The sequence below is a fragment of the Rhinoderma darwinii genome, chromosome 7 (assembly GCF_050947455.1).
Source record: "Rhinoderma darwinii isolate aRhiDar2 chromosome 7, aRhiDar2.hap1, whole genome shotgun sequence".
Lineage (NCBI taxonomy): Eukaryota > Metazoa > Chordata > Amphibia > Anura > Rhinodermatidae > Rhinoderma > Rhinoderma darwinii.
Genome location: NC_134693.1, coordinates 139,580,507 through 139,600,113, shown reverse-complemented (window position 1 = coordinate 139,600,113; position 19,607 = coordinate 139,580,507). Strand labels below are relative to the sequence as shown.

General features: G+C 41.0%; 1 protein-coding gene across 2 annotated transcripts in view; it reads left to right on the top strand.

Annotated features, from left to right (window-relative positions):
- The window catches only part of LOC142656881 (cullin-associated NEDD8-dissociated protein 1-like), a 37,584-nt gene extending 17,977 nt beyond the window's left edge, over positions 1-19,607 (top strand). Inside the window, exons 2-14 of one of the 2 annotated variants that reach the window (XM_075831846.1) lie at positions 864-1,007; positions 5,091-5,245; positions 8,250-8,373; positions 8,445-8,701; positions 8,874-9,116; positions 12,559-12,851; positions 12,957-13,098; positions 13,201-14,694; positions 16,023-16,118; positions 16,862-17,031; positions 17,133-17,297; positions 17,697-17,804; positions 19,169-19,607. In XM_075831846.1, the coding sequence (XP_075687961.1) occupies positions 864-1,007; positions 5,091-5,245; positions 8,250-8,373; positions 8,445-8,701; positions 8,874-9,116; positions 12,559-12,851; positions 12,957-13,098; positions 13,201-14,694; positions 16,023-16,118; positions 16,862-17,031; positions 17,133-17,297; positions 17,697-17,804; positions 19,169-19,396 (3,619 nt within the window). In that variant the 3' untranslated portion in view covers positions 19,397-19,607. Of the gene's footprint in view, positions 1-863; positions 1,008-5,090; positions 5,246-8,249; positions 8,374-8,444; positions 8,702-8,873; positions 9,117-12,558; positions 12,852-12,956; positions 13,099-13,200; positions 14,695-16,022; positions 16,119-16,861; positions 17,032-17,132; positions 17,298-17,696; positions 17,805-19,168 lie in introns of those variants that run through there. The other variant, XM_075831847.1, reaches the window with a different exon arrangement.

The following is a 19,607-nucleotide window of genomic DNA, read 5'->3' as shown; positions in this document are numbered from 1 at the left end:
TCTCTGGAGGATATAATAGTGCTGGAGTGTTATAAGAGGAGCGGCTGATATCAGTCACACATATGATGTAATGTCTCTGGAGGATATAATAGTGCTGGAGTGATATAAGAGGAGCGGCTGATATCAGTCACATATGATGTAATGTGTCTGGAGGATATAATAGTACTGGAGTGATATAAGTGGAGCGGCTGATATCAGTCACATATATGATGTAATGTCTCTGGAGGATATAATAGTACTGGAGTGATATAAGAGGAGCGGCTGATATCAGTCACACATATGATGTAATGTCTCTGGAGGATATAATAGTACTGGAGTGTTATAAGAGGAGCGGCTGATATCAGTCACACATATGATGTAATGTCTCTGGAGGATATAATAGTACTGGAGTGTTATAAGTGGAGCGGCTGATATCAGTCACATATGATGTAATGTCTCTGGAGGATATAATAGTGCTGGAGTGATATAACAGGAGCGGCTGATATCAGTCACACATATGATGTAATGTCTCTGGAGGATATAATAGTACTGGAGTGTTATAAGAGGAGCGGCTGATATCAGTCACATATGATGTAATGTCTCTGGATGATATAATAGTACTGTAGTGATATAAGAGGAGCCGCTGATATCAGTCACACATATGATGTAATGTCTCTGGAGGATATAATAGTGCTGGAGTGTTATAAGAGGAGCTGCTGATATCAGTCACACATATGATGTAATGTCTCTGGAGGATATAATAGTACTGGAGTGTTATAAGAGGAGCGGCTGATATCAGTCACATATGATGTAATGTAGAGTAGATAGACTGAAGTTCTTGTAAGAATGATTGGATTTGACACTTTCTCTTCTTCCTGTGAAAGGTTTATGGCCACAAATGATTTGATGGTGGAGCTGCAGAAGGACTCCATCAAGTTAGATGAGGACAGTGAGAGGAGGGTGGTGAAGATGCTTCTGAAGCTGCTGGAGGACAAGAACGGAGAGGTGCAGAACTTAGCAGTGAAGTGGTGAGAGGGGTGTGGGGACCTTGTGGCCTCCTGTGCATGTTCCGTAAATCCACATATATATATATAGCTCAGCGCTTCCAGACATCCATTGTTTTGTAACCTTCACGGTCTATTTTTTGTTGACTCCCCCAACACCTACAGTGAAGGAAATAAGTATTTGATCCCTTGCTGATTTTGTAAGTTTGCCCACTGTCAAAGACATGAACAGTCTAGAAATTTTAGGCTAGGTTAATTTTACCAGTAAGAGATAGATTATATATAAAAAAAAAAACAGAAAATCACATTGTCAAAATTATATATATTTATTTGCGTTGTGCACAGAGAAATAAGTATTTGATCCCTTTGACAAACAAGACTTAATACTTGGTGGCAAAACCCTTGTTGGCAAGCACAGCAGTCAGACGTTTTTTGTAGTTGATGATGAGGTTTGCACACATGTTAGATGGAATTTTGGCCCACTCCTCTTTACAGATCATCTGTAAATCATTAAGATTTCGAGGCTGTCACTTGGCAACTCGGATCTTCAGCTTCCTCCATAAGTTTTCGATGGGATTAAGGTCTGGAGACTGGCTAGGCCACTCCATGACCTTAATGTGCTTCTTTTTGAGCCACTCCTTTGTTGCCTTGGCTGTATGTTTCGGGTCATTGTCGTGCTGGAAGACCCAGCCACGAACCATTTTTAATGTCCTGGTGGAGGGAAGGAGGTTGTCACTCAGGATTTGACGGTACATGGCTCCATCCATTCTCCCATTGATGCGGTGAAGTAGTCCTGTGCCCTTAGCAGAGAAACACCCCCAAAACATAATGTTTCCACCTCCATGCTTGACAGTGGGGACGGTGTTCTTTGGGTCATAGGCAGCATTTCTCTTCCTCCAAACACGGCGCGTTGAGTTAATGCCAAAGAGCTCAATTTTTGTCTCATCTGACCACAGCACCTTCTCCCAATCACTCTCAGAATCATCCAGATGTTCATTTGCAAACTTCAGACGGGCCTGTACATGTGCCTTCTTGAGCAGGGGGACCTTGCGGGCACTGCAGGATTTTAATCCATTACGGCGTAATGTGTTACCAATGGTTTTCTTGGTGACTGTGGTCCCAGCTGCCTTGAGATCCTTAACAAGTTCCCCCCGTGTAGTTTTCGGCTGAGCTCTCACCTTCCTCAGGATCAAGGATACCCCACGAGGTGAGATTTTGCATGGAGCCCCAGATCGATGTGGATTGACAGTCATTTTGTATGTCTTCCATTTTCTTACTATTGCACCAACAGTTGTCTCCTTCTCACCCAGCGTCTTACTTATGGTTTTGTAGCCCATTCCAGCCTTGTGCAGGTCTATGATCTTGTCCCTGACATCCTTAGAAAGCTCTTTGGTCTGGCCCATGTTGTAGAGGTTAGAGTCAGACTGATTCATTGAGTCTGTGGACAGGAGTCTCTTATACAGGTGACCATGTAAGAGCTGTCTATAATGCAGGCACCAAGTTGATTTGGAGCAGTAACTGGTCTGGAGGAGGCTGAACTCTTAATGGTTGGTAGGGGGTCACATACTTATTTCTCTGTACACAATGCAAATAAATAGATATCATTTTGACAATGTGATTTTCTGTTTTTTTTTAATATAATCTATCTCTCACTGGTAAAATTAACCTAGCCTAAAAATTCTAGACTGTTCATGACTTTGACAGTGGGCAAACTTACAAAATCAGCAAGGGATCAAATACTTATTTCCTTCACTGTATTTACAAGACATCTATATGCGACCATAGAACATTTCTGCTCATTGTCATGTGGCCGACACGCATCCAATTATTTCCCTGTTCCCATTTGCACAATTATCCCAATATTGTAGTTGACTGACCATACACAGCCGAAATCCATCCATCCACAGTCCACGTTCCGTAGATTACAACCACCGTTTACAGTTGAGGCCCCTCTATCTTTACATTTATAGTTAAAGGAGTTGTCCAGTTTAGAAACCCTTAGTAGCATTTCCCCTGTGGTGATGCTACTTACTGCCAGGTTTCCTCTATCTTCAGTTCTTCACTGTACATTCACATTTGAGGTCCCTCTATCGTCTTTCGTCATCTTACATTCACATTTGAGGTTCCTCTATCGTCTTTCGTCATCTTACATTCACATTTGAGGTTCCTCTATCGTCTTTCGTCATCTTACATTCACATTTGAGGTCTCTCTATCTTCTTTCGTCACCTTACATTCACATTTGAGGTCCCTCTATCTTCTTTCTTCACCATACATTCACATTTGAGGTCCCTCTATCTTCTTTCTTCACCTTACATTCACATTTGATGTCCCTCTATCTTCTTTCTTCACCTTACATTCACATTTGAGGTCCCTCTATCTTCTTTCTTCACCGTACATTCACATTTGAGGTCCCTCTATCTTCTTTCTTCACCTTACATTGACATTTGAGGTCCCTCTATCTTCTTTCTTCACCATACATTCACATTTGAGGTCCCTCTATCTTCTTTCTTCACTGTACATTCACATTTGAGGTCCCTCTATCTTCTTTCTTCACCGTACATTCACATTTGAGGTCCCTCTATCTTCTTTCTTCACCATACATTCACATTTGGTGTCTCTCTATCTTCTTTCTTCACCATACATTCACATGTGAGGTCCCTCTATCTTCTTTCTTCACCATACATTCACATTTGAGGTCCCTCTATCTTCTTTCTTCACCGTACATTCACATTTGAGGTCCCTCTATCTTCTTTCGTCACCTTACATTCACATTTGAGGTCCCTCTATCTTCTTTCTTCACCATACATTCACATTTGAGGTCCCTCTATCTTCTTTCTTCACCTTACATTCACATTTGATGTCCCTCTATCTTCTTTCTTCACCTTACATTCACATTTGAGGTCCCTCTATCTTCTTTCTTCACCATACATTCACATTTGGTGTCTCTCTATCTTCTTTCTTCACCATACATTCACATTTGAGGTCCCTCTATCTTCTTTCTTCACCATACATTCACATTTGGTGTCTCTCTATCTTCTTTCTTCACCATACATTCACATGTGAGGTCCCTCTATCTTCTTTCTTCACCATACATTCACATTTGAGGTCCCTCTATCTTCTTTCTTCACCGTACATTCACATTTGAGGTCCCTCTATCTTCTTTCTTCACCTTACATTGACATTTGAGGTCCCTCTATCTTCTTTCTTCACCATACATTCACATTTGAGGTCCCTCTATCTTCTTTCTTCACTGTACATTCACATTTGAGGTCCCTCTATCTTCTTTCTTCACCGTACATTCACATTTGAGGTCCCTCTATCTTCTTTCTTCACCATACATTCACATTTGGTGTCTCTCTATCTTCTTTCTTCACCATACATTCACATGTGAGGTCCCTCTATCTTCTTTCTTCACCATACATTCACATTTGAGGCCCCTCTATCTTCTTTCTTCACCGTACATTCACATTTGAGGTCCCTCTATCTTCTTTCTTCACCTTACATTGACATTTGAGGTCCCTCTATCTTCTTTCTTCACCATACATTCACATTTGAGGTCCCTCTATCTTCTTTCTTCACTGTACATTCACATTTGAGGTCCCTCTATCTTCTTTCTTCACCGTACATTCACATTTGATGTCCCTCTATCTTCTTTCTTCACCGTACATTCACATTTGATGTCCCTCTATCTTCTTTCTTCACCATACATTCACATTTGAGGTCCCTCTATCTTCTTTCTTCACCATACATTCACATTTGAGGTCCCTCTATCTTCTTTCTTCACTGTACATTCACATTTGAGGTCCCTCTATCTTCTTTCTTCACTGTACATTCACATTTGAGGTCCCTCTATCTTCTTTCTTCACCGTACATTCACATTTGAGGTCCCTCTATCTTCTTTCTTCACTGTACATTCACATTTGAGGTCCCTCTATCTTCTTTCTTCACCTTACATTCACATTTGAGGTCCCTCTATCTTCTTTCTTCACCGTACATTCACATTTGAGAGTTAGTTCTTCACCAAGTCAAAGCCTCACGTTTTTAGGACTCCATGTTTCTTCTGCTCCTGGATGTGAATGTTCTTTGTGTTTTTTGTCTTTTTACAGCCTGGGGCCTCTTGTGGGAAAAGTTAAAGAGCATCAGGTGGAGACGATTGTGGACACCCTTTGTAGTAACATGCTATCAGAGAAGGAACAGCTGAGAGATATCTGCAGCATCGGGTTAAAGACGGTTATATCTGAACTCCCTACAGCAAGCTCAGGTAGACGTCAGCGGCGGGCACTATGGGCGGGCATGGTGCAACAAATGCCACCTCTGCTCTAAGCCACATGGAATTTTACCCCATTTCCTTTTTTCTGTCTATATAAAATCTTAAGTGCCTTTCCAAAATTTTATTTTACTTATCTTGTACTCCAGCGTCGTTTAGAGCTACATCTACTATTCTTGTCACTGTTAATAATATCGGTTTCCTGTTAATGTTCCCTAGAATATATAGTTAATTTCTCACTGACTCTAGGGATATTGTTGCTCCTGGTTACCATATAACCGTTTGTATTTGGTTCATTGAATGTATCAATATTAATTTCTATTGCTTTCGCACTTTACATTGACACTATTAATTAAAGTAATTTGGTAGACGAATATGATGTGCGCTCCAGAAAAAACTATTGCCTATTTAATTTGTTTATTTTTTAATATTTTATATATTTTGATATTTGTATATATTTCTCTTCAGTATAAATTTGTATATATAATTATATATGCAATAGTAGATGTTGGTAGTACGAGTAGAGATCTCCCCACTCATGAGCGCTCAAACACGGGACTGTTTTTGTATCTCTACTCGTACTACCAACATCTACTATTGCATATATAATTATATATACAAATTTATACTGAAGAGAAATATATACAAATATCAAAATATATAAAATATTAAAAAATAAACAAATTAGATAGGCAATCGTTTTTTCTGGAGCGCACATCATATTCGTCTACCAAATTACTTTAATTAATAGTGTCAATGTAAAGTGCGAAAGCAATAGAAATTAATATTGATACATTCAATGAACCAAATACAAACGGTTATATGGTAACCAGGAGCAACAATATCCCTAGAGTCAGTGAGAAATACATCTACTATTCTGCTGGATTCCCCAGACTTCAGGATCTCACATCTCACCCCTGCTGGTTCAGTGTCTTTACAGAGTGTTGTAGTGTCGCTATACCTGCTGTGGAGCATTGTAGGAGATGTAGGGGTTACAAGAAACTCTGTTAACTGATGTATTAAATACTAATTTATAACAAAGCATTTTACAATGAACCTACTCAAAAGTTCAGCATATCTTGTCTTGTAATAATTCTGAGTTACAGCCTGTATTATACCCCAGCTGCACTCACAGTTCCACAGGCTTCAGAGCTGAAACCCCCAGCAATTCCTGCTTATTCAGTGTCTGCACAGAGCTGGTGTTTGTAATCCGGGAAGTTCCAACCTTACAATAAGCTGTTACATGAATTATATGTGTATATTTCCCCATGTGGTACAGAAACTCAGTAGTTAAAAGGTGTGTTTGACGACAAAATCTCTGACTTTTTGCAAAAACAAAATGTACCGTGAATACAACTCTGCTATAATACAGGATAGAACTCAGAATCAGTACAGGATAAGTAATGTAATGTATGTACACAGTGACTCCTCCAGCAGAATAGTGAGTGCAGCTCTGGAGTATAATACAGGCTGTAACTCAGGATCAGTACAGGATAAGTAATATAATGTATGTACACAGTGACTCCACCAGCAGAATAGTGAGTGCAGCTCTGGAGTATAATACAGGATGTAACTCAGGATCAGTACAGGATAAGTAATATAATGTATGTACATAGTGACTCCACCAGCAGAATAGTGAGTGCAGCTCTGGAGTATAATACAGGATGTAACTCAGGATCAGTACAGGATAAGTAATGTAATGTATGTACACAGTGACTCCACCAGCAGAATAGTGACTGCAGCTCTGGAGTATAATACTGGATGTAACTCAGGATCAGTACAGGATATGTAATGTATGTACACAGTGACTCCACCAGCAGAATAGTGAGTGCAGCTCTGGAGTATAATACAGGATGTAACTCAGGATCAGTACAGGATAAGTAATGTAATGTATGTACACAGTGACTCCACCAGCAGAATAGTGAGTACAGCTCTGGAGTATAATACAGGATGTAACTCAGGATCAGTACAGGATAAGTAATGTAATGTATGTACACAGTGACTCCACCAGCAGAATAGTGAGTGCAGCTCTGGAGTATAATACAGGATGTAACTCAGGATCAGTACAGGATAAGTAATGTAATGTATGTACACAGTGATTCCTCCAGCAGAATAGTGAGTGCAGCTCTGGAGTATAATACAGGATATAACTCAGGATCAGTACAGGATAAGTAATGTAATGTATGTACACAGTGACTCCTCCAGCAGAATAGTGAGTGCAGCTCTGAAGTATAATACAGGATGTAACTCAGGATCAGTACAGGATAAGTAATGTAATGTATGTACACAGTGACTCCACCAGCAGATTAGTGAGTGCAGCTCTGGAATATAATACAGGATAGAACTCAGGATCAGTACAGGATAAGTAATGTAATGTATGTACACAGTGACTCCACCAGCAGAATAGTGAGTGCAGCTCTGGAGTATAATACAGGATGTAACTCCGGATCAGTACAGGATAAGTAATGCAATCTATGTACACAGTGACTCCACCAGCAGAATAGTGAGTGCAGCTCTGGAGTATAATACAGGATGTAACTCAGGATCAGTACAGGATAAGTAATGTAATGTATGTACACAGTGACTCCACCAGCAGAATAGTGAGTGCAGCTCTGGAGTATAATACAGGATGTAACTCAGGATCAGTACAGGATAAGTAATGTAATATATGTACACAGTGACTCCACCAGCAGAATAGTGAGTGCAGCTCTGGAGTATAATACAGGATGTAACTCCGGATCAGTACAGGATAAGTAATGTAATGTATGTACACAGTGACTGAACCAGCAGAATAGTGAGTGCAGCTCTGGAGTATAATACAGGATGTAACTCAGGATCAGTACAGGATAAGTGATGTAATGTATGTACACAGTGACTCCACCAGCAGAATAGTGAGTGCAGCTCTGGAGTATAATACAGGATGTAACTCAGGATCAGTACAGGATAAGTAATGTAATATATGTACACAGTTATTTAATTTCCTATATTCTTCCTACAGGCTCCTCCTTAGCCGCCAATGTGTGCAGAAAGATCACAGGACAACTGACGGGGGCAATAGGAAAGCGGGATGATGCAGCGGTGCAGCTAGAGGCTCTTGATATATTGTCAGATATGTTGGGAAGGTAAAATAATACTCTAGCAGGTTGATGAGTGTATACTGGCTGTAATCTCACCTTCTCTATGTTCCTAGCAGATTAGGAGGGGCTCTCTTCTCTTTCCATCCCTCCATCCTGAGCTGTCTCCTGCCCCAGCTCACCAGCCCTCGTCTTGCAGTGAGAAAAAGAGCTGTCCTGGCACTGGGGCACCTGGTACAAACCTGCAATGGAAACCTGTTCACGGAACTTGTGGAACATCTGGTGGCAGAAATGAAAAAGAACGAATCCACATCTACTACTAGAACTTACATTCAATGTGTGGCTGCTGTTAGCCTGCAGGCAGGGCACAGACTCGGTAAGGAAGGCACAATGTCTCTGCAGGTGGTAGGACATAACCTCTTCTATTACCTGGTCCCATTATACACAGTTACATAAAATCTAATCCCTCTATCGATATAAAAAAAATAGTGGAAGAGCCAGAACTAATCCAGCCTTGTGTCTCATCCTAACCCCATCTATTTATCCAGGGCCACATCTAGAGAGAATTGTGCCCCTAGTGGTGGGGTTCTGTAAAGTGGAAGATGATGAGCTGCAGGAGCAGTGTTTCCAGGCATTGGACTCCTTCATCAGACGCTGCCCCAAAGAGATCTCATCTTATGTCCCCACAGTCATTGATCTGTGTCTGAAGTTCCTTGCATATGACCCTAACTACAACTATGATAGTGAAGAGGAAGAGGAGACGATGGAGATAGAAAGCGAGGAAGAACCAGGTCAGTATTACCTAAACATAACAAGAATATAAGTACTATAATACTGCCCCTATATACAAGAATATAACTACTATAATACTGCCCCTATATACAAGAATATAAGTACTATAATACTGCCCCCTATATACAAGAATATTACTACTATAATACTGCCCCCTATATACAAGAATATAACTACTATAATACTGCTCCTATATACAATAATATAACTACTATAATACTGCCCCCTATATACAAGAATATAACTACTATAATACTGCCTCCTATATACAAGAATATAACTACTATAATACTGCCCCTATATACAAGAATATAACTACTATAATACTGCCCCCTATATACAAGAATATAACTACTATAATACTGCTCCTATATACAAGAATATAACTACTATAATATTGCTCCTATATACAAGAATATAACTACTATAATACTGCTCCTATATACAAGAATATATCTACTATAATACTGCTCCTATATACAAGAATATAACTACTATAATACTGCTCCCTATATACAAGAATATAACTACTATAATACTGCCTCCTATATACAAGAATATAACTACTATAATACTGCTCCCTATATACAAGAATATGACTACTATAATACTGCTCCTATATACAAGATTATAACTACTATAATACTGCCCCTATATACAAGAATATAACTACTATAATACTGCCCCTATATACAAGAATATAAGTACTATAATACTGCTCCTATATACAAGAATATAACTACTATAATACTGCCCCCTATATACAAGAATATAACTACTATAATACTGCCCCTATATACAAGAATATAACTACTATAATACTGCCCCTATATACAAGAATATAACTACTATAATACTGCTCCTATATACAAGAATATAACTACTATAATGCTCCCCCTATATACAAGAATATAACTACTATAATACTGCCCCCTATATACAAGAATATAACTACTATAATACTGCCCCTATATACAAGAATATAACTACTATAATACTGCTCCTATATACAAGAATATAACTACTATAATACTGCTCCCTATATACAAGAATATAACTACTATAATACTGCCCCCTATATACAAGAATATAACTACTATAATACTGCCCCTATATACAAGAATATAACTACTATAAAACTGCTCCCTATATACAAGAATATAACTACTATAATACTGCCCCCTATATACAAGAATATAACTACTATAATACTGCCCCCTATATACAAGAATATAACTACTATAATACTGCCCCCTATATACAAGAATATAACTACTATAATACTGCCCCTATATACAAGAATATAACTACTATAATACTGCCCCCTATATACAAGAATATAACTACTATAATACTGCCCCCTATATACAAGAATATAACTACTATAATACTGCCCCCTATATACAAGAATATAACTACTATAATACTGCCCCTATATACAAGAATATAACTACTATAATACTGCCTCCTATATACAAGAATATAACTACTATAATACTGCCCCCTATATACAAGAATATAACTACTATAATACTGCCCCTATATACAAGAATATAACTACTATAATACTGCCCCTATATACAAGAATATAACTACTATAATACTGCCCCCTATATACAAGAATATAACTACTATAATACTGCCCCTATATACAAGAATATAACTACTATAATACTGCCCCTATATACAAGAATATAACTACTATAATACTGCCTCCTATATACAAGAATATAACTACTATAATACTGTCCCTATATACAAGAATATAACTACTATAATACTGCTCCTATATACAAGAATATAACTACTATAATACTGCCCCCTATATACAAGAATATAACTACTATAATACTGCCCCTATATACAAGAATATAACTACTATAATACTGCCCCTATATACAAGAATATAACTACTATAATACTGCCCCTATATACAAGAATATAACTACTATAATACTGCCTCCTATATACAAGAATATAACTACTATAATACTGTCCCTATATACAAGAATATAACTACTATAATACTGCTCCTATATACAAGAATATAACTACTATAATACTGCCCCCTATATACAAGAATATAACTACTATAATACTGCCCCCTATATACAAGAATATAACTACTATAATACTGCCCCTATATACAAGAATATAACTACTATAATACTGCCCCTATATACAAGAATATAACTACTATAATACTGCCCCCTATATACAAGAATATAACTACTATAATACTGCCCCCTATATACAAGAATATAACTACTATAATACTGCCCCCTATATACAAGAATATAACTACTATAATACTGCCCCCTATATACAAGAATATAACTACTATAATACTGCTCCTATATACAAGAATATAACTACTATAATACTGCCCCCTATATACAAGAATATAACTACTATAATACTGCCCCCTATATACAAGAATATAACTACTATATTACTACTCCCTATATACAAGAATATAACTACTATAATACTGTTCCTATATACAAGAATATAACTACTATAATACTGCTCCTATATACAAGAATATAACTACTATAATACTGCCCCCTATATACAAGAATATAACTACTATAATACTGCCCCCTATATACAAGAATATATCTACTATAATACTGCCTCTATATACAAGAATATAACTACTATAATACTGTCCCTATATACAAGAATATAACTACTATAATACTGCCCCCTATATACAAGAATATAACTGCTATAATACTGCCCCCTATATACAAGAATATAACTACTATAATACTGCTCCTATATACAAGACTATAACTACTATAATACTGCCTTCTATATACAAGAATATAACTGCTATAATACTGCCCCCTATATACAAGAATATAACTACTATAATAATGCCCCCTATATACAAGAATATAACTACTATAATACTGCCCCCTATATACAAGAATATAACTACTATAATACTGCCCCCTATATACAAGAATATAACTACTATAATACTGCCCCCTATATACAAGAATATAACTACTATAATACTGCCCCCTATATACAAGAATATAACTACTATAATACTGCTCCTATATACAAGAATATAACTACTATAATACTGCCCCTATATACAAGAATATAACTATTATAATACTGCCCCCTATATACAAGAATATAACTACTATAATACTGCTTCTATATACAAGAATATAACTACTATAATACTGCTCCTATATACAAGAATATAACTACTATAATACTGCTCCTATATACAAGAATATAACTACTATAATACTGCCCCCTATATACAAGAATATAACTACTATAATACTGCCCCCTATATACAAGAATATAACTATAATACTGCCCCTATATACAAGAATATAACTTGAGCGTCCCTTATAGCAGGTGTTATGCTCTCGTTGATGAGTTGAGTGATTTTTCATGGTTTGCTCTTTACAGAGAGTGAAGAAGAATACAGCGATGATGATGACATGAGCTGGAAAGTGAGACGCTCAGCAGCCAAGTGTCTGGAGACTCTGATAACCGCCAGACCTGATCTCCTATCAGAGTTTTATAGATCAGCGGCTCCGGCCATCATTTCCCGATTTAAAGAAAGAGAAGAGAACGTGAAGGCGGACATCTTCTCGGCATACAATGCTCTACTAAGGCAGACACGCTGTTCTCAGAGCTGCAGGCAGAACGTGGATGTCACCGATAAAGAGGACAGTCCACTCAGTGCTCTGCAGAAACAGGTGACCAAGGACGTGAGGCACACCCAAGGGCAGCTATTACATAGGCACATAGCCAAATCTGCCACCGAGATGGTTGGTCTTTACATCGCGGTCCTTTCTCCATAGGTTCCTTTAGTTATGAAGTCCCTTCAAAAACTCCTCAGAGATAAGAGCGTCAAGTCTCGCCAGGGATGTTTTGCCGTTCTCACAGAACTGACCAGTGCACTTCCCGGCTGCCTGTCCCAGCATATCCCTGCTCTGGTCCCAGGTATGAACCTTCCCGCCATGCAGCTCACATATACATAGCAGCAATGATTGCAGCGGTCTTCTTGTGGCACCAAATGACCATGTTTTTGTCTCCGACTGATAGGTCTTGTCTTCTCCTTGACGGATAAAGGCAGCAGCTCCAATATGCGCCTGGATACGCTAATGTTCCTTCACGTTCTCCTCAGCGGTCATCCTCCTGAATGCTTCCAGCCTCACCTTCCAGACCTCTTACCTCCGGTGGTCACTTGTATTTATGACCCCTTCTATAAGATCACCTCGGAAGCCCTGCTGGTGGCTCAACAGTTGGTAAGAGTGATCCGACCACTGGACCAGACCAAGGTGTCTCAACCTTCACCCTATACCAAAGAGCTATTCAGCGCCACGTTGAAAAGACTGCAGGCCACGGATATTGACCAGGAGGTGAAGGAAAGGGCTTTGTCATGCATGGGTCATCTCATATGTCATCTCGGAGACCAATTGGGCAACGATCTCCCACCCACTCTCCAGCTCATCCTTGAACGTCTCCGCAATGAGATTACAAGACTCACAGCGGTGAAGGTTCTCACCCTCATTGCGGGATCTCCTCTGAAGATTGACTTGCGGCCATTACTGAAGGATGCACTGCCAATTCTGGCCTCTTTCCTACGTAAAAACCAGCGAGCCCTCCGGCTAGGAACCGTATCTGCCCTTGAGGTGTTGGTGAGGAATTACAATGATTGCTTAAAGCCCGCCATGTTGGAGCCTGTGCTGGGGGAGCTTCCGGCCCTTCTAGCTGAATCAGACATGCATTTGGCCCAAGTGTCTCTAGATTTTCTTACCAGCTTGGTGTCTGCACATCCGGCCTCTCTTCCGAAACTTAGTGCCCGCATCCTCCCCCAACTATTTCAGCTGGTACACTCTCCTCTACTCCAAGGAGGTGCTCTGGCCTCCATTCTTTCCTTCTTGCGAGCACTGGTCATGAGCCACACACCTCACCTTGGGTATGCTGATCTCCTCAAGCAACTTACAGGTCCGGTGCACTCCAGCGGACCCGCACTCCACAAACAGGCCTTCCATTCCGTGTCCAAGTGCGTGGCAACGTTAGCCAGTGCCTGCCCGAAGGAATCCAATGCTTCCCTTACCCAATTCATACAAGATGCCAAAAATCCCCGTGCTGGAGACCCAGTGAAGGTGCTCGCATTCTTGACACTGGCAGAAATTGGGCGTGAGAGGAACCTTGGCAACCAGCAGAAGGAGCTTAAAAATGTGATCCTTGAAGCTTTTGCATCTCCCAGTGAAGAGGTGAAGTCTGCAGCATCTTACGCCCTTGGTAATGCCTGCGTGGGCAGTCCTGCTGATTTTTTGCCCTTTTTGCTGCATGAAATTGGGGGTCAGCTCAGAAGGCAGTATCTGCTCCTGCACTCGCTTAAAGAAGCTCTGACGTGCCTGCCCAGTGAGGAGCTAAGACCGTACCAAGAAGACGTGTGGAAACTGTTGCTGGCGCACTGTGAAGCTGCGGAGGAAGGCACCAGGAACGTGGTAGCAGAATGTGTGGGGAAGCTGACCCTTGTAAACCCGGCACAGCTCCTGCCACGACTGTGCAAACAGCTGAGCTCAGGTGATGCACAGATCATAAGAAATAACGGAGGCAACAGAGTTCTACACTATAAATACTAAAAATAGCACCACACCTGGCCACTGGTTGTGTGAGGTATTGCACCTCAGAACCTTTCACTTCAGTCGAGCTGCATGGCAATACCAGACACGATCCGTGGACAGGTGTGGCACTACTTTAGGAAGATAGCAGCCATGTTTTTTTCTAATTCTGTACAACCCCAGTTAAGTTTTTTTGCAGGCACAAAAATCTGCCTCAGAATTTCGTCAGGAATTACACATATTTTTTTGCTGCGTATTTTGCCCGTAGCCATTGAAGCTAATGCAAGGACTGCGGGCAAAAACCACCACGAAACAAGAGCCGCAGATTTTTTTCTGCCTCCCAATGAGGTCAGAGGTGGTAACCATGGCCAAAATCCGCCCTGGAAAAAAACGTCTCTACCATTGAAGTCAATTCGAGACCGATTTCAGTCATTTTCTGGCGCTGATTCCAATGCGATTTCCGCATCAAAATGAGCGCAAAAAAACTGTGTGAACTGACCCTAATGAGTTTGACCAGTCATGTGCATAAAGCTCAAAAATTGCATAATACAAAGTACTGCTTGCTGTCGGTGAATGAAAACATTCTTGTTTACATGCAGAAGGAGATAACTTGTCCTGATCATGTCAAATTGACCGAGGTAAAGAAAAGGTTATCAGCTTCTAGATGCATATAAGACTGTTTCCTATCACTGACAGCAAGCAGACATATTGAATATGGTGAGATATTGAAAAACACAAAGTATATTTACAAAGTTGCCTAATTTTTCATAATAGAAAGATTAAGCTTTTTTGCATTAATCTGTAAACCCCTTTTCAAATGTTTATATCTGTCATTAGACTTGTACACAGTCCAATCAGGCCATTATAACTTTATAATTACATAACTTTTAAAAAAAATCTGTATCTGTATAATTCTGTGCCGATTCACTTCATAACACAACTTCATAGAGGATAAGAGTTCTATTTTTCTGACACAGAGGTCCAAATCCGCTGCTTCCCTTCAGTCGGGGAGTGAAATGATAAAATGATGTCTTCCTGCAGCCACCACTAGGGGGAGCTCACTGCACACAGATTTATATAGCTCCCATTGTACTCAATAAGCTTTTAAGACCCCCTTCCTTTAGTGGTGGGGAGATCTCCACTCATAAGAATAATGGTCACATGACAATGTCCAGAGGTAGCAATGGCTTCTTTTTCAAAATTGAATATTCCTTTAAATTGTCTCCAGGATATTTTAAGCAGCAGCTCTTCTCATCACCTGTGCTCCTCTTATCCTTGTTCCATTTGCAGGGTCTCCGTATACTCGTAGCACCGTGGTCACAGCCATCAAATTCACCATATCTGACCAACCAGCTCCTATTGACGCTCTCCTGAAGAGTTGCATTGGTAAGTGCTGCGAAAACTGACACCTAGTGGTCACTGTCCTGCATTACAAGAGCTAAAAGGAAATAATAAGGCCTGAGATACACGTCTTTAGTTGCCAGTAATGGGCTATTTATGTTACACCAAAGATGCAGCTAACAGTCCAATAACAGGAGCACTCCAAAGTGTAACGGGAATAAAAGTGGGAGCACAACTTTGTGTACATACATTACATTACTTATCCTGTACTGATCCTGAGTTATATCCTGTATTATACTCCAGAGCTGCACTCACTATTCTGCTGGAGGAGTCACTGTGTACATACATTACATTACTTATCCTGTACTGATCCTGAGTTATAGCCTGTATTATACTCCAGAGCTGCACTCACTATTCTGCTGGTGGAGTCACTGTGTACATACATTACATTACTTATCCTGTACTGATCCTGAGTTATATCCTGTATTATACTCCAGAGCTGCACTCACTATTCCGTAGGCTTTATAGCTGAAATCTCCCACAATTCCCTGCTGGGTCGGTGTCTACCTAGAGCTTGTTTTGGTGATGAGAATTCTGGGATATACCATCTGTACAATCATCTAATAGCAGTAAAACTAACTGTGCCCCCTACATTACAGGTGCTCAACTAAGTTGCTATAGGGGTGTCTGACAACAAACTTGCTGACTATTTCCAATAACAACCAGCAGAATTATGACTGCTTCCATAATCACTTAGTAGTGGTCTGATTTTCATGTTTTCTATGCAGGAGACTTCTTAAAACCCCTCCAAGACACAGACCCCAATGTGCGTCGTGTTACTCTGGTCATGTTTAATTCGGCGGCTCATAACAAACCATCTCTGGTCCGGAAGCTGCTGAGCCGGTTCCTTCCACCTGTGTACGAAGAGACAAAAGTCCGGAAGGAACTTATCCGAGAGGTGAGGAGACCGCGCCATACGGAATTACTATAGAAGTCGCTCACATTGGCACAATCCATGCCCTATAACATTTTGTGTGATCTTTGCTCGGCTTTACATAGGTGGAGATGGGCCCATTCAAGCACACAGTGGATGACGGCCTGGACGTGCGGAAGGCGGCATTTGAATGTATGTACACGTTGCTGGAGAGCTGCCTGGACCAGCTGGACATCTACGAGTTTCTGAATCACGTGGAGGACGGGCTGAAGGATCACTATGACATTCGGGTAATTATGGGTCTTCTGGATAGTTTCCATCCTTCCTAATAATGATCTTTACCTTTACCCTGCCCTCCGAGGGGAAATAATATTATAAATATACCCACACCATTACCCGCTGCCAGTCCTGTTTAGAACGTGGGGCAGTGATGCGAGAACTGGCGGCAGAAGCGTTCAAGTCGTAATAGGGCCCCAATAGAAGTGCATGCGGTCTCTACCTCTGTATGCCTCCGATTTCATCATTTTTTTTTCATGGCATGTTCCATTGGGTGTACAGTAAAGGGTTTTTTCCGAAATTCATCATAAACTCCCATAACAGCACCCGGAAGCGTCAAATCACCCAATACCTACGCCGTGCAGAACAGGTTGGTCCAGTGTTCTGTAAGATTCTTCCCTCCGGTTTTGCAGATGCTGACCTTCATTATCCTCACACGTCTGGCTACTCTGTGCCCCGGTGCGGTTTTCCAGCGCCTGGACCAGCTCATCGAGCCCCTTCGTGCCACCTGTACTACCAAGGTATGAGCACCGAAATATGTGCAAAACCACTACACACTGCCGAAGCATCGACCGGCACCGTGGCGCCTAGATCGGATTTATCTTCCCACTTCTTGGGCTGGGGCTCCTATCTTCCATCTTGTATATATCCAACATAACATGTAAGGCCTCATGCACACGACCGTAAGGCTGGATTCACACGAGCATGTTACGTCTATAATGGACAGAACGTATTTCGGCCGGCAGTCCCGGACCGAACATACTGCAGGGAGCCGGGCTCCTAGCATCATACTTATGTACGATGCTAGGAGTCCCTGCCTCTCCGTGGAACTACTGTCCTGTACTGAAAACATGATTACAGTACGGGATAGTTGTCCTGCAGCGAGGCAGGGACTCCTAGCATCGTACATCACTATGATGCGAGGAGCCCGGCTCCCTGCACTGAGTTCGGTCCGGGACTTGCGGCCGAAATACGTCCGTCCATTACGGACGTAATGTGCTCGTGTGAATCCAGCCTAAAAGGTTTATACTGTCCGCAAATACGGATGCACTTCCATAGTCGTCTGCAATTGTGGAAGCGCCCGTAGACTTCTATGGGCGAGTCTGTGTTTCAATAGGACATGTTCTATATTTTGCGGATCATTTCTACGTAGACATAGGGAAATGTGACCTATAGGAATGAATGGGTCCGCAATTTCATCCGTAATTACGGATGAAAACTATGGTCGTGTGCATGGCGCCCAATACAGAGCTGACCCACAAGAGCCCGCACAGAACGGCTCACAACACAAGAACCGCAACATCGCAGCTGCAGATCAAAGATTTCCAAGAACTGCTGGGGCTTGTCCACACGTAACGGAATTGCTGCAGAAACGAACAGAAATTACGCTACAGAAAAACCGAATCATTTACGGCTTTCTTTACTGCAGAAAACGGTGCGGATTTTTCTGCGTTTTTCCTCAATGTCGGGGGATGGTGACATTTTCTCTGAAAAACACAGAAATTCAGACACTTTCCGCTCGCAAATTTTACGCAGCGTGTTAGATCCCACCCACTTTGCTGCTAACGTATTCTGCTGCGTATTTTCCGTCCGCAGTTCCGTTACGTGTGGACGAGCCCCAACAATGAAAAATCACAATCTCAATAGCGCACGTGACCGTAGACTTCATTGCCGTGAGTCTTACCATTGGAGACAAATGGGAAGAAATCTGCAACAAATCTGTATCCAATACATAGAATATATGCCTGGAAGAATGTTACATTGTGACCAGTGTTCCTGACCAGCACATCTTCATGAGTAGCCTCTGACCCCGACACTTGTAGGAACGTTCTGCTGTGTCGTCTCCTCGCTGCTGCTGCTACAATTGACCTCCGTTTTCTGACAGGTAAAAGCCGGCTCGGTGAAGCAGGAGTTTGAGAAGCAGGACGAGCTGAAGCGCTCCGCCATGAGAACCATCACCGCTCTGCTCACCATCCCAGAGGTGGAGAACAGCCGCAGCATGGCAGAGTTCCTGACGCAGATCAGAGCCAACCCCGAGCTCTGCTCCTTGATGGAGAACATCCAGAAAGACTCTGTAATGGTCTGCAGCACAGAGAACATGGACATCAGCTAAGTCTGACAGCAGCCGCTACAAGACCAACTATGCGGAGTATGAAAGCCGACCGCACCCTGACCTCCACGGGCAACACATCCTGAAGCGGCTTCTTCTACCGGAAACCGAGTGTATAGGTTTTTGTGTTTTAAAAAAAATAAAAATTGTACCCGATTTCTCAGCAAGAGTAAAATTCATACAAAACAAATGCATAGGAAAAATAGGTTGAATA